General features: G+C 36.8%; 1 protein-coding gene across 1 annotated transcript in view; it reads right to left on the bottom strand.

The window, feature by feature from the left end:
• The window catches only part of LOC117912368 (structural maintenance of chromosomes protein 3-like), a 51633-nt gene extending 37394 nt beyond the window's left edge, over positions 1 to 14239 (bottom strand). The window contains 2 exon segments of the mRNA XM_034826926.1: positions 13808 to 13883; positions 14011 to 14239. Of these exon segments, the coding sequence (XP_034682817.1) occupies positions 13808 to 13883; positions 14011 to 14025 (91 nt within the window). The 5' untranslated portion in view covers positions 14026 to 14239.
• Between the last annotated feature and the right edge of the window lie 490 nt (positions 14240 to 14729).

The raw sequence follows: 14729 nt of genomic DNA, 5'->3' as shown, positions 1-14729 counted from the left end.
ATATTCCCTCAAATGGGACCAGTGCCAGAACTCAAATGGGGTTCTGATTTGTCCCCTTTTCCCCTTATTCGTGCATTCAATTCTGGAATAACTTCCGTTCAGTCATCCCCCACCTCTGCTCAACCATCTTTGCCCAATTTTGATCCTCCAATTAACCCTTACACAGTAAGTGATGTTGAAGCAAAGCCTGTCTCTAATGTTGGTAATCCCAATCATGATGGTGCGGAGTCTCCTTTAGCTCTTTATAGCAAAGTGTTAAAGGTTGACACTTTCCAGCACCTCTAGGGAGACTCATTCCCATATCACAAGACAACCCTTAGAATCAGTCTCCTCGTTTGATGGGTTTCCCATAGAGGGTCTCTCCCCTACTAAAATGGCTGGAATTCAATCGATTTGGCCACCATGAATATCAAGTTTTTCATTTTTTTTTTTTTTTTTATTGGAAACAGAAGTTGTATTAATTACTGTAAAGAAATTATGAGAAGGATGAGAAATCCTCCCCATAAAATGCAAACCTAATCAAAAGACCCAAAAAGAACCTCCACATTACAAGGAGATTTGTACAAAAGGAACAAAAGAGACTATACAAGTAATACATCACCAAAAGCTCATCTAGGCACCTTGCAAAGTATGCCCAACCCTAAGGTGTACATACGGAAAGCCAACAAAGTTGAATCACATTCAAGGAAAAGGCTTTAACAACATCAATACAAGAGACCCAAAACAAAACAAAGAAATGAAGTAAGTCCCACATCATCTCAAACATATTCCAAGTACCCTAAAAAATCCTAGCATTCCTCTCTCTCCACACAATCCACATCAAAGTGAGACAAGCAATCTTCCAAAGGGTCTTTTGGTGATGTGAGAATATCATCCCGCATGCAGTAGTACGGCAAAGCCAATGGATTAGGTGTATTTTAGGAGAAGGATAGACCTTTATCCAAAGGTTTTAGAGCTTCTTAGTAGATGGTCCAAAGGTTGACAGGTTCTAAAGAGTTGGCATGAAGATCATTAGCTAGAATATCCAAGGACTAGGTTCTAGAAAGAAAGAAGGTTTGTGGGGGATTTCCTTTGTCATAGATCTCCAAACATAATGATGCCCCAAGGAACAAAAAGGGAGACACGTGATAGACTAGGTTCTAAAAAGAAAAGTTTGTGAGGGATTTCATCTGTCATACATCTCCAGAAATAGTGATGCCCCAAGAAATAAAAAAGGAAATACGTGATAGGAGGTATGTGAGCATGTGTGGAAAGTTAGGAACAAGGAGTGGGCTTCTCTTCTAGCTTGTGGAGCTTTGAGTTAGGTATTGATTATTTAGGATTTAAACAAGTTTAGTTGTATAGAGGTGGTATTAACGATTAAGTTAATATTAGATGAAGAAGGACTTTCTAGTTGACCTCAATCTATGGTCCCAACAATACCACCCTTAGGCAAGATTTTTGGATAGAGCTACAAAATCTTTTTGGCCTAACCCATTTGAAATGGTGTGTTAGGGAAGATTTTAATGTCACAAGAAGAATTTCATAAAAATTAGGTGGTTCCAAATTAACCCCTAGCCTGAGGACTTTGATGGATTTATAAGAGAAAGTGTGTTAATCGACCCCCCTCTTAGGAATACATCTTTTACCTGGTCATAGGAATCCTGCATCTACAAGAGGTTCAATAGATTTCATTTAACCAAGTGAAAGCAAAGGTTCCCTCAAAGCCTCCTAGAAACTCTCCATGGGTTACCTCTAATAATTGCCCGATCGCCTTAGACACCAACACATTTAAATGGGGGCCAACCCTTCTTAGGTTTAAAAACATGTGGTTGTTCCACCTAAATCTGAAGGAAAGATTTAGCTTTCAATGGAGAGAGTTTTAAACTAAATGGTGGGAAGGTCATAAATTTATGAAGAAGCTACAATTTATTAAATCAAAACTGAAAGAATGAAATAGTGTCTTTTGAAGAGAAGAAGAAGAATAATATTCTTACTAATATTGCTAGCATTGATGCGAGTGAGAAAAAAAGGAATATGTCTCCTGAGCTTTCGGTGTTAAGGGCCTTAAGGAAGGGGGAGTTGGAGGATTTTTTTTATTAAAGGAAGACGTGCATTAGAGCCAAAAGGCAAGGATGAGATGAGTGATTAAAGGGGACTACAACTTAAAGCATTTCCATAGGGTGGCAAATGGTAGGCAAACCAGGAAGCTCATCAAATCTTTGGCTTTTTGGAAATCTTGTTGGCCTATAGTGGGCAGAGAAGTGATGCAACTATTTGAGGAGTTTCATATGCAAAATTCCCTGACTCATAGCCTTAATGCAACATTTTTAGTTTTCATCCCTAAGAAAGGAGGGGCAAGTGATGTGAAGGACTTTAGACCAATCAGCTTGCTGGGGAGCCTTTATAAACTTCTTGCAAAAGTCCTAGCTAATAGATTAAAAAGGGTGATTGGCAAGGTGGTGTCAAATAGTCAAAATGCTTTTGTGGGGGGTAGACAGAGATACTACTTTGATTGCAAATGAGGCGATTGATTCAACGAAACATAATTCCAATGCAAGCGCTTAGTTTGCAAATTGGATATTAAAAAGGCTTACGATCATGTAAGCTAGAAGTTCCTCCTTTTAGTCTTAGAAAAAATGGGTTTCAACCCCAAATGGAGACAGTGGATCCACTTTTGCATTTCCTCTATGAAAATGACAATTTTTATTTTTTTTTTATAGGTAAAATCAGAATAAAATAAATAAATGTAGAAAAAGGAAGCCCATAGGATATCCCAAGGTATACAGGAAGTATACAGTAGGCATCATAAGGCAAAGAAGAACAAAAAAAGAGGGGATGCAAAAAACCTCACTCGCCCTCACCTAGACCCCAACTAATCAAAAAAATCGATTAAAGGTAAAGGTCCAATATCTATATACAACTTCGTCCAAGACCAAAAACTCTTCATTGTCAAAAGCTATCATGTTTCTTTCCTTCCACACCGTCCAAAAAAGACATAAAGGAGCCAGCTTCCAAGCTTTTTTGCATTTCTTGCCAACAAAGGATACCAACCAAGAAGCGCCTCCCTTACCGAGCAAGGGAGAACCCAAATCACACCAAAAAGAGCAAATAATAACTCCCACAAAACCCTAGTCTTTGTATAGTGGATTAAAATGTGATTAGTAGACTCCTCTTCAATGAGACAAAAGTAACATCTATTAGCTAGGGTCTAGCCCCTCTTCTTTAGCTGATCCAATGTTAAAACTTTCCCCTTCGAGGCTTCCCAAGCAAAAAAAAAACCCACTTTGGGAGGAACATAAGGACTCCAAATGATGTTCCTAAAAAACTGGACTGCATTTCCCAGCTCTACTGCACTGTAAAGGGACTTAACTGAAAAAATCCCATTTTTTGTCTTTTTCCACAACACCCAATCCTCCAATTCTGCGCTAACCTCTTCCCTTGAATTATCATCAATTCTTGTTAATGGCAGCCCACAAATTTTTTCCCGGTCTTTAAAGGATTGAGGCAAGGGGACCCTCTTTCACCCTATCTCTTCATATTGGTAATGGAAGCCCTCAGCAACCTAATTGCAAAGACCAAACAAGGAGGGTTCATTAAGGGCTTCAAGATTGAGGGTAACGGGGAAGAAGAAACTCAAGTTTCACACCTTTTGTTCACCGATGATACCCTTCTTTTTTGCAAGGATGATGTAAAGCAGCTAAAAATTTGGAAATGGATTCTCATTTGTTTCAAATTGGTGTCAGGCTTAAAAATAAATTTGCAAAAGAGTGAAATTATTCCAATAGGGAATATGGAGGATGTAAATAGAGCAACTTCTCTTTTTGGATGCAAAGTAGGAAAGTTCCCTACTTCTTATCTAGGTTTACCCCTTGAGGCCCCTAATAAGTTTTGTGGTGTATGGGACTCAATTGAGGAGAGATTTAAAAGGAAATCAACTGCTTGGAAAAAACAATACCTATCCAAAGGAGGAAGACTAGTCCTTATTAAGAGCACTCTTTCAAATCTCCCTATCTATTATGTCTCTCTTTGTAATTTTTAGAAAAATGAGAATTAGATTAGAGAGAAATTCAAAGAGACTTTTGTGGGGAGATTTGGGAGATAGGAAAAGATCCACTTGGTAAAATGGTCAGATGCGTGCACGAATGAAAATTTTAGAGGGTTGAGGCTAAGAAGACTAGACAGTCTCAATCAAACCTTGCTAGGTAAATGTTTATGGAGGTTCTCTATTAAGCATGAGAGTTTGTGCAGGAAGATCATTTGTGAAAATTTTGGGGAGATGGAGGGGGGTTGGACTACTAGAAGGAGGAGGGATTCCTTTGGGATAAGCCTTTGTAGGGATATTAGAAGAGGGTGGGTTCAATGTCAAAACTTCTATCCACATAAGAAATAGTAGTCGTACAAGTTTTTGGTGGGACATTTGGGCAGGGGACTTCAAGTTGAAAAATGTTTAACCTTACTCTTTTTAGGATAGCATCCCACAAAAATGTTACAATTGCATATTTATGGAAAAGAGAATAATACAAAGGGGGATGTTGGGAGGTCCAATTTAGAAGACCCTTCCAAGATTGGGAGGTAGAGGAGGTGACTTGCTTTTTAGGATTTCTTTACCTGTTAAAAGTGCAAGAAGGTGATATGTTGGAAAGAAGATAGAAAGGGAATCTTCAGTGTCAAGTCTTATTATTGTTCCCTAAGGATGGAGAATAATGTAGTTTTTCCTAGCAAAGAGATTTGGGGAACTCATGATCCTCTCAAAACTTGTTTTTTTGCTTGGGAAGCTATTTGGGGGAAGATCTTAACCGTAAATAGTTTAATGAAGAGTGGATGGCAAATGGTCAACAAATGTAATCTTTGTAAAGATAGTGAAGAATCAGCCACTCACATTTTGATTCATTGTGCCAAGACAAGAGAGCTATAGACCTTTTTGTTAGCCCTTTTTCAATTGGTTTGGCTAATTTTAGACTCAATGAGAAATCTCCTTCTACAATGGAAAGTTGAGGGGTTTCAAAAGAAAAAAAAAAATAGTTTGGCATTTAGCTCCCATTTGCTTGTTTTGGTGTATTTGGAAAGAGCGCAATCAAAGGACCTTCAAAAATGAAGAGCTTTCCAACCAAAGATTAAAGAATCTCTTCATTCGGACACTTTTTGAGTGGTCTAGGGATTCTTTGGAGTTGAAGCTCCCCTCTATGTTGAATTGCCTAGATACTCTTTATTGTGGTTGGCTTTACTTTGTTTTGTTTGTTAGTGTATACCATCTTTGTTTGAGGTGTGCCTTGGGTTGTTTCCGTGTATACTGCCTATATATACAAGGCGCGCCCCCTCTCTTTTGGCGGTTCTTAATACATAATCTTGTTGTCTATCAAACAAAAAAAAATATATATCTTTGGCTAATGAAGAAAGGACAATTTTGGATAGTTCTACGAGAGGAGATTATACACTTTTTGGGAAGTTATACTCCAATCCATCTAGAGATTCTTAGAGGTAAGAAGGATTGGATTGGACTTTGATCTCAGCACAAAGTGTTGTACAATTGAACTGCCCCTTTTCCAAAGAGGAGATTTACTAAGTCCTCTTTTAGTTAGATAAGGAAAAGGCTCATGGGCTTGAACGTTTCACCATAGTGGTGTTTCAAGAGAATTGGGATGTGATTAAGGAGGATTTACTAAGGGTATTCTAGGAGTTTCACAATAATGGGGTAATAAATCAAACTACAAATGCTCCCTTCATTGCTCTTCTGCGGAAAAAAAGTCAAACCGATAAGATCTCACATTTCAAACCTATAAATTTGATCACTAACCTATGTAAGATCATTGCTAAAGTTTTATCAAGGCATCTCTGAAGAGTCCTTTATGAAACCATTTATAGTTCCTAGGAATCTTATGTTGAAGGAAGACAAATTTTGAATGCAATCTCGATAGTCAATGAAATAGTGGATGAGAAAAAATGTTCAAAGGAAGGGATTGTCTTCAAATTTGATTTTAGGAAGGCTTGGGATCATGTGAATTAGGATATTTTGGGCCATGCACTTGAAAGAAGGGGTTTAGTGCAAGATGGAGGTATTGGCTGATGGGTTGCTTGTCCTCAACAAGTTTTACAATAATACAGAATGGAAGCACCAAAGAGTAGATTAAAGCAACTAGAATCTTAAGACAAGGAGATCTACTCTCTCCATTCCTTTGCACCATTGCAACTGATTTCTAAAGTAAGATGATGCTGAGAGCAAAGAAGAGCAATTCATTAGAAAGCTTCTTGATGGGCAACAATAAGAGTAGAGTGTCTCATTTGTAATTTACAAATGATACCATCTATTTTCTAAAGCTTGTATGGAATATTTACTAAACCTAATATTGATCTTGTTGGTTTTTAGGCAAATATCAAGACTCAAAATCAATTTAGACAAAAGTACTCCCTCTGGTATTAATATGAGAGAGTCATATCACTAGGTTGGCTTTAATGCTCATTTGCAAATTCTTTTATTGGTCTCCAACCAACCCAGGTCTTCCTTTAAGGGGGAGCTTGAAAGCAAGCATGTTTTATGACCAAGTGATTGACAAAATCTCACAGAGATTAAATGGATGGAAAAAATCTTTTTTTCCATTAGTGGGAAGATAATTTTAATTTAATCATGTGTGTCTCATATTTCTAGCTATTTCCTCTCTTTTCAAGATTCATCATTTGGTGGAACCTAAGATTTAGAAATTGCAAGGGGATTGTCTTTAGTCAAGTTTGGGAAGGTAAAAGAGATTACCTCATTAGTTAGGGCCTAGTTTGCAAGCTTAAGGAAGTTAGGGGATTAGGGTTTTGGAAGATTTTTTTGAGGAATGAGCCCTCTTAGGGAAATGGCTTTAGAGGTATCCTAGGGAAGTTTTAGCTCTTTGCATCAAGTCATTTGAGCATTTATGAGGCACATACTAATGGTTTGAAATGCCAACATTATGATTAGATAGTCACATCGAAGTCCTTGGAAAGCCATCGCACATGTTTTTCAAGATTTTTCTTGACACGTTCACCTTGTGGTAGGTAATAAGGTAAGAATTTTTTTTTTTTTTTTTTTTTTTTTTTGGGGCTGAGGATTTGTGATTGGGGAACTAACCTGGACCATGATTCTCGCCCAACTAAAGGTATTTTAAATGTTCTTGGGCCCGAAACTTTGAAGGACCAGCCCGCAGCTGGTCTTTCTTCAAGGGTTGGCTTTGCTGCAGCCCAAGAGAGAGGGGATCAAAGTGGAGATGAGGCTCCACATAAGGCTATTTCTGGCAAAGCTTCTTTGGGCCTTGAATCTTCAATTGGAGCCCACATTCCTCTAGGTCGTGGCAAAATGGAGGCCCAATGCAACGAAGGCCAAGTGGTGAAGTTTTTAGAGAGTGGGCCATTGGAGGTGGGCTAGGTTAGTTTGGGCCAAGAAGATTTGTCCTGGGAGGGCTCTTTAAAGGGAAAGAGGGCTTTTTTTTGCTCCCAGTGGTGTAGACGAGGGCCCCAATGATGGAGCTAGGGCACCAACAACTTCACCTTCAACACCCTGTCTCCTGATAACAGATGAGGCTCTTTTGGAGGAAGCGGCAAGATTCTCAACCGATAAATTCTCAGTTTCAAATGGCTACGAGAGAGGGGGGGGCGACGCTCTCTTTGCCCATTGTCGCAGGGTGTTTTGTGGGGAAGACCAATAGTTTGATTTCTTGGAGCAAGCAAGACAAGACTTTTTTTTAAGATAATTACAGGCCTTTACGTGTGTTATCGGGTGAGGACATGGTTGAGGAAGATACAAAGAATCAACCCAAGGTTGACAAGCTTGCGATGCCAACCGTGAGTGGTGAGGAGGGAGGAGGGGGCTCCAGGGTTAAAAAGCCCTAGCAGCAGCCCGGCAACAGTAAAAAGCCTATCTGGACCCTCTTCCGAAAAATTCATTTCGTTTAGCAAGTTTTTGGGTTTGCCAGTGAACGGGAATGAGAAGGAAATCGCATCCCTTCTGAGGAAGTTGGAATCCAGAAAACGGTGTAGAGATTCGATTACAAAGAAGAGGCTCCTTTCCACACCTCATTGAGTCAAGGAGCTTTGAAATTTGGAATGTTCGGTTAATTACTGCAGTTCAAACAAAAAAAAAGAGAAAAACCGAAGCAATAGGAAGGAGGTGGTCTATAAGTGATCATCTAGATTGGGTCTTTTGGGTTAAGGTAGTTTTCTTCTTGATTAGTCTTTCCGACAAGGTTAAGCAATGGTGGTAATAGTGAGGTGTTTCATGTTGTTGTCTAAGTTCTTGTTTTTCTAGGCTTTAAGCCACCATCTTGCATTTTAGGGGTTGGTTTGTTGGCTCTCTTTTCTTTTGGTTGTTTTTTGTTGCTATTTATATACTTCGTGTGTACTTTGTATGCCTTTTGGAACCGCTTTTAATATATTTGCTTTGTTTACCTATCAATAAAAAAAAAAAACCTCTATGTTTATGATATCCCAATCTTTTCAGCGTTGTCACGACTAAAAATCTCTCGATCTCAAGTATCCTTAGCACCTCTCCTTTTTCTTGAAACCTTAATTTTTGTTGTAACCCCACTATTTTGAAGATTAAGGACATCAAAAGACTCATGTCCTCTCTCTCATATGTACTTATCTCCATTTACCCCAAATACAAGAGCTAAGTCATTATCCTCTTCAAGCTTATTTACGGTAAAGTTTTTTTTTTTTTTTTGATAGATGAGAAAGAATATATATTAATAAGGGTCACCAAAAGAGCGACCCACGTTATATAGAAGGTATACACTTACCAAAAGCCAAAGCTACAAAACAAGAATGACTTAAACCAAACCACCCTCACTAAGAGCTCATCCAATCAAGAAAACTGAAAAGAGTTAAATAAACATCATTTATAAACAACTTTGTTTCTGACCAAAGAAGACAAACAAAAGAACATTTTAGACTTAGGATTGAAAGGTCATCCCCATTGAAGGCGATTCTATTTCTTACCTTCCAAATTGTCCAAAATAAGCATAAGGGGCCCGCTCTCCAAACCTTCCTCCACTTCTTGCCAAGAAACGAACTATGTCAACCTAAGAGTGCCTCTCTAATTGACAAGGATGGCACTCAAGACACCTTAAATAGAGTAAAAAGCAACTCCCACAAGATCCTTGTCTTTACACAATGGACAAAAAGGCGGTCCATGGATTCTTCCTCAATATGTCACAAAAAGCATCTACTCGCCAAAGACCTTGCTCTTTTCTGAATTTGATCCAAAGTTAAAACTTTTCCCAATGTTGCCTCCCAAGCAAAGAAACTGACTTTAGGTTGTACCCACACCTTCCATATGATGCTCCATGGAAAAAAAATTGATGTCCCCGACTCCAAAGCAATATAGAGCAACTTCACTATAAACTTCTCATTCTTTTTCTTTATCCAAAGCACCCTATCTTCTTCATCCCTATGCACCCTCAACCCATCCAAGCATGATAGAAACCTCTCCATGCTTCCCACCTCCCAATCATTGAGGGGTCTAGAGAAGCAAGGGCTCCAACCCCCCTCTTGAAACAGAAGAATCCCAAACATCCTCCACCCACACATCCTTGGAAATTGCTAATGCAAATAAGGATGGGAAAGAGCTACCCAAAGAAGCAATCTCATATCACTTATCCTTCTAGAACTTAACCCTCCACTCATTACCCACCAAGAAGGAGATAATACTACTCACAAGACCCCCTCCTTCCTTATGGCTTTCCAAAAACCAATACCAAATACCTCCCTCGTCTCCTTAGAACACCACCCTTCTTCTTACCCATACTTCCCTTTGATAACACGATTCCAAAGGACCCCCTTTTCAATAGCAAAATGCCAATTCTATTTGCTTAGAAAAGCCTTATTGAGTGTGGAAAGACACTTCATGCCCAAACTCTCTTTCCTTTTGTCTAGGCAAACAGAATCCCCCCGCACTAGATGTAGTTTCCACTCAAGAGGCCCACTTCCCCAAAGAAAGTCTCTCTAAATCTACTCCAATCTCAATCTAACCAGCCTTAGGATACATAAAAAAGACATAAAATAAATGGCCAAACTAGGCAAGGTGCTTCGAATAAGGGTAATTCTCCTTCCTTTGTAGATATATTATCTCTTCCACATGGCCAATCTTTTTTTAAACCTCTCTTCCACTCCATCCCAAACCGCCACAAACTTAAATGGGGCACCCAACAAGAGGCCCAAATAAGAGAAAAGGAGCCCACGTACCTTACAACCAAGCTCAGAAGCCAAATCTTCAATATCATTCACCTCTCCCACTAGAATTAACTCACCCTTATCGAAATTTATTTTCAAACCTGATGTAGCCTCAAACCACATATGCAATCAACTTAAATAAGTCATTTGATCCTCAGATGCTTCACAAAAGACTAAGGTATCATCCGTAAACAACAAATGGGAAATATTAACCCCATCTCCCTCCTTACCCCTCACTTGGCAGCCCATAAAAAACCTCCGTTGACTACCCTTTTTATCAAACAACTGAGCACCTCCATGGCCACCACAAATAAATAGGTTGAAAGGGGATCCCCCTGTCTTAAGCCTCTAGGACTCTAAAAGAAACTAGTTGGGGTACCATTAACCAAAACAGAGAAGCTTACTGTAGAGATGCACCTTTTCAACCACCTAATCCCCTTTTCACTAAAACCCATCTTATGCAAGACCAAAAGCAAAAAAAGTCCAATCTACATGATCATAGAATTTCTATCAAGTTTGCATAGAATACCACAATTATTCATTTTCAAAATCGAGTTAGTGGCTTCATTAGCAATAAGTAAAGCATCCAAAATTTGTCTTCCCTCCACAAAAGCATTTTAGGCCTCTAAGATCACTTTTCCTATCAACTTTTTGAGCCTATTGGTTAACACCTTGGCCAACCACTTATACAAACCACCCACCAAGCTAATTGGTCTAAAATCCCTAAAATCCTCCGCCCCTCCCCCCTTTTTTGGAAATTAAAACCAAGAAGGTTGCATTCAAATTCTTCACAAAACTATCATGCTTGTTGAACAACCTAAAGAAGCTCATAACCTCACTCTTCACAATCTATCAAATCCAATTTCTTTTCCTCTAGCTACATTTCTTTACAAATCTAAAGCTCCATCTAAGGTCAAGGTCTTTGTTTGGCTAGGGGCGCATAAGAAAGTAAACACTGGTGACGTGCTACAACTGAGAAGACTTTGCAAAACCCTTAGTTCTGACTAGTGCATTTGGTGAATGGAGAATGCAAAGACGATTGAGCATCTTTTTCTACATTGTCCATCAAAGGGTCATGGCACAAATTATTTAATCTTGCCAATTTAGATTGGGTTTCCCTAAGGAGTATATGTGACATGTTAACCATCTCTCATAGGGATTAGGGAGTACTGGGACATGCAAGGTCCCTTGGCAAATAGCTTGTCTCACCTTGATTTGGATTGTGTGGCAAAAACAAAATGGCAGGATTCTTTAGGACAACTGGAGGACTTCAAAAACTCTCCAGAGCCTAATTCATTACCATTCCTCTTTTTGAGCATCCTATACCACTACTTTTAAAGACATTCATCTCAAGTCTGTTCAACTCGATTAGAATTGGGTGTCTAAAACAAAAGGGTATGGCTAACAAGGAAACGAACATTTATTAGACTCTATTGAAAGGAGAGGAGTTGAACCTTATGAAGTGATGAGATGCTTTATTTGTGTATTCCCATGTAGTAGTATTCTAACATAGAGGTCTCCCTAGTATAATGAAGTTCAATCACATACTTTTAAAAAATATATTAAATTCAATTATTCAAACTAATTTATCAACTTAAAATAACAAGATTTTAAGAAAATATATTTACATAGAAACATAGTTAAGTTGAACTATATTATGTTAAAAAAATAAAACTTAATTTGTATAAAATTTAAAATAAATTAGCTTTAATTTAAACAATTAAAAATATGAATTTTGAAAGTTTTCAACTAATAAAGGTCCCTCAAAATCAACTATATATTTTCCTAGAAGTTCTCAACATTTATGGTAAATAACAAATATGTTGGCATCTAATTTCTTAAATATTCTCTCTAACATCCTATTAAAAAAAAAATCTAAAATTAAACAAAATCTTCAATAATGTTTAACATTCCATTAAATAAAAATGTATGATAATTAATAACATATAAAAATATTTAATTAATATAATAAAAAATCAAAATTAATATATTAAAAATCTATAAATAAATAGGAAATCTGCAATAATGTTTAAACATTCAACTAAAATATGATAATTAATGTCGTACTACCTATAATTTAGATCCTTTCCAACCAAATTCTTATGCCTTAAGATTTTTGGATACGAAGGATCGGATACCAAGACACATACCAACATCCGACACCCATACCCAAAACCCATGGAACATAGATTTTCTCTATGTTGTTTTCGGATTGGCTTTTGGGCCACCATACATTAAATTTGAAATTTTATATATTGGTTAAGTTGGCTCTAATTACTTCCCCCATACCATAACCCCTATTGTTAAACCATGTCTGTCTTGTCATGTACATTGTGTGACTAATTGTGTTTTTCATCATTTTTTTTCCTTTTCTAATTTACTTTCTTTGCCATTAAAAACTGCAGAATTCATTCCTGCATTGTGTGATTCTTGTCTGTCACAATACTCAAAACAAAATCAAAAAAAATAAATAAATAAATAAATAAATTATGATATTCTGACTGTTAGATCCAATCCATTGATCTCAACCAATGTGAATGAAATAAATTTACGTACTTTCATTTATAATTATCTATGATTTAAAGGATTTTGCAAATGGATATTAAGACATGATAGATAAGTAGATAAATAGATATAGTGAGAGACAGAGAATTTACCCTGTATATTACTATATAAATTATACAAAGTAAAATATCATCTATGTGAAATAATAAGCAACCTTTCAGTACATACTAGGGATTTGATTTTAACAAGTAGGAATTGGTCCCAGTCTGATATACTTGTTCTTGGATTCAACATTTTCTGGTTATAAATAACTTTTCACATTGAAATGATAGTTTTATAAACTTTTTTGTTTTGTAGACGAGAGATAATTTTAGAAACGTCAAAGAAGGTTTCCATTACACATCCTGCTCCCTGCTTCCATTCCCCACTCTCCAATCATATTTTGCTTTTGTATAGTTATTCACCTCTTGTTTCTTATTAGCTTTTGGAAAGTTCATTTCCTATTTCTTATTTATATCAATATAAATATTGGTTCCAAACATCTAAAACATGAAATCATTTCTATTCTTCAATATGAAACCAAGTTACTGATATACATATAGATTTGTGAATGGGGCTAGGGTGTTTAAAGGATCATACTTTGTCCATCAAAGGTTTTTTGTCTTTCTTTTTGCTTAGTTTCTTGAGCGATGTTTGCATACTTTGTGTGTACTGTTTTCGCCACTTCTAGGCATTTCTAATACAAGCTCTTATTTACTATCAAAAAAATATATACAAAACCAAGCAAACAAAACTATTTACACTCTTAAATCATGCTGACATAATTCAACATCCCATTGAACGTACTTCAAACTATCTTCACCTATTACCATTTTTACTCAAGTGAAAATGTAAAGGAGGTAAGCTTGTGATTTATTTCATACATCTACACGTATCTTGGAACCATTACTATGAATGAAACCCGGTCAAACGTGGCCAGATGAATATTAAAAATAAGAGTACAAGACAGAAAAGCAACAGGGCAGATGTTAACAGCTATCCATAGGTAACTAAAACAACCAAATGCCAAAAGGCAGAACTACTTATCAACTGTTTGATGGAGGAGAAAATTCAAAGGGTAAAGAACAATCATTACCTACGCAATTAACTTTTGAACTGAAAGGTTCAGTAGCAATTTGCTCTCTGTAGCTCTTAAAACCCTCGATAATAACCTGAACTCGAACCCCAAATATCAGAAAACCACAAAACTGAAAAGCAAATACTACGGGTAATACTCAAAATTACATATAAATTGTAGACGGACACATACTCAAAACACGTTTGTAGAGAGATCGTTACCTGCTTTATATACATGCTGATAATGCCGGGTCATCCAATTTCTCTAGAAGAACAGCAGAAAAACACAAACAACCCTAGCTCTTAACTCACAGTCGGTGGACTGTCGACGGCGGGTTACTCCGGCATAGGAAGCTTCGGTATCTTCCCGTTGCTCCGACGAGAACTCCAGGTATGGTCCTCGACTCCCTCTTTGTTCTTCGGTCTTTCTTCTCTCCAGTTCTAATTCCTTCTCTTCTCCCGAATTGTTTTTATATTTTTTTTTTTTTGCATTTTTCATTTTTCCCTTTTCTTTTGTCTTTTTTTCAGCGTTAGATAATATTTTATTTTACTGCTATTTGCTGTTGACTATTTGTTTCTTCCTTTTCTTTTTCTCTTCTTTTCTTTTCTTTTCTTTTCCAAGACGCACCTCATGTTACGAGGCAGGCCTCTTTTTATAAATAAAAAAAAAATTAACAAATTAGGCAAAATTTAATTCTTTTTTCTATAGTTGATTTTATGGGTTAAAAACTAGATAATTGATTTTTTAAAATAGAAAAAAATTAAATAATTGATTTTATTTTTATTTTTATTTTAAATTTTTTTTAGCTATTAATTTTTTTCCAATAGCAAAAAAATTAGATAATCGATTTAATATTTAAATTACTTAGAAAATAAATTTGTAGAATTTAAACTTCATTCTTTATATTTAAAAAAAAAAAGTTATGTAATTGATTGAATAT

This window comes from Vitis riparia, chromosome 4 (genome assembly GCF_004353265.1).
Source record: "Vitis riparia cultivar Riparia Gloire de Montpellier isolate 1030 chromosome 4, EGFV_Vit.rip_1.0, whole genome shotgun sequence".
Lineage (NCBI taxonomy): Eukaryota > Viridiplantae > Streptophyta > Magnoliopsida > Vitales > Vitaceae > Vitis > Vitis riparia.
Note: the sequence above shows the minus strand (reverse complement) of the source record. Positions and strands in the feature narration are given on the sequence as shown.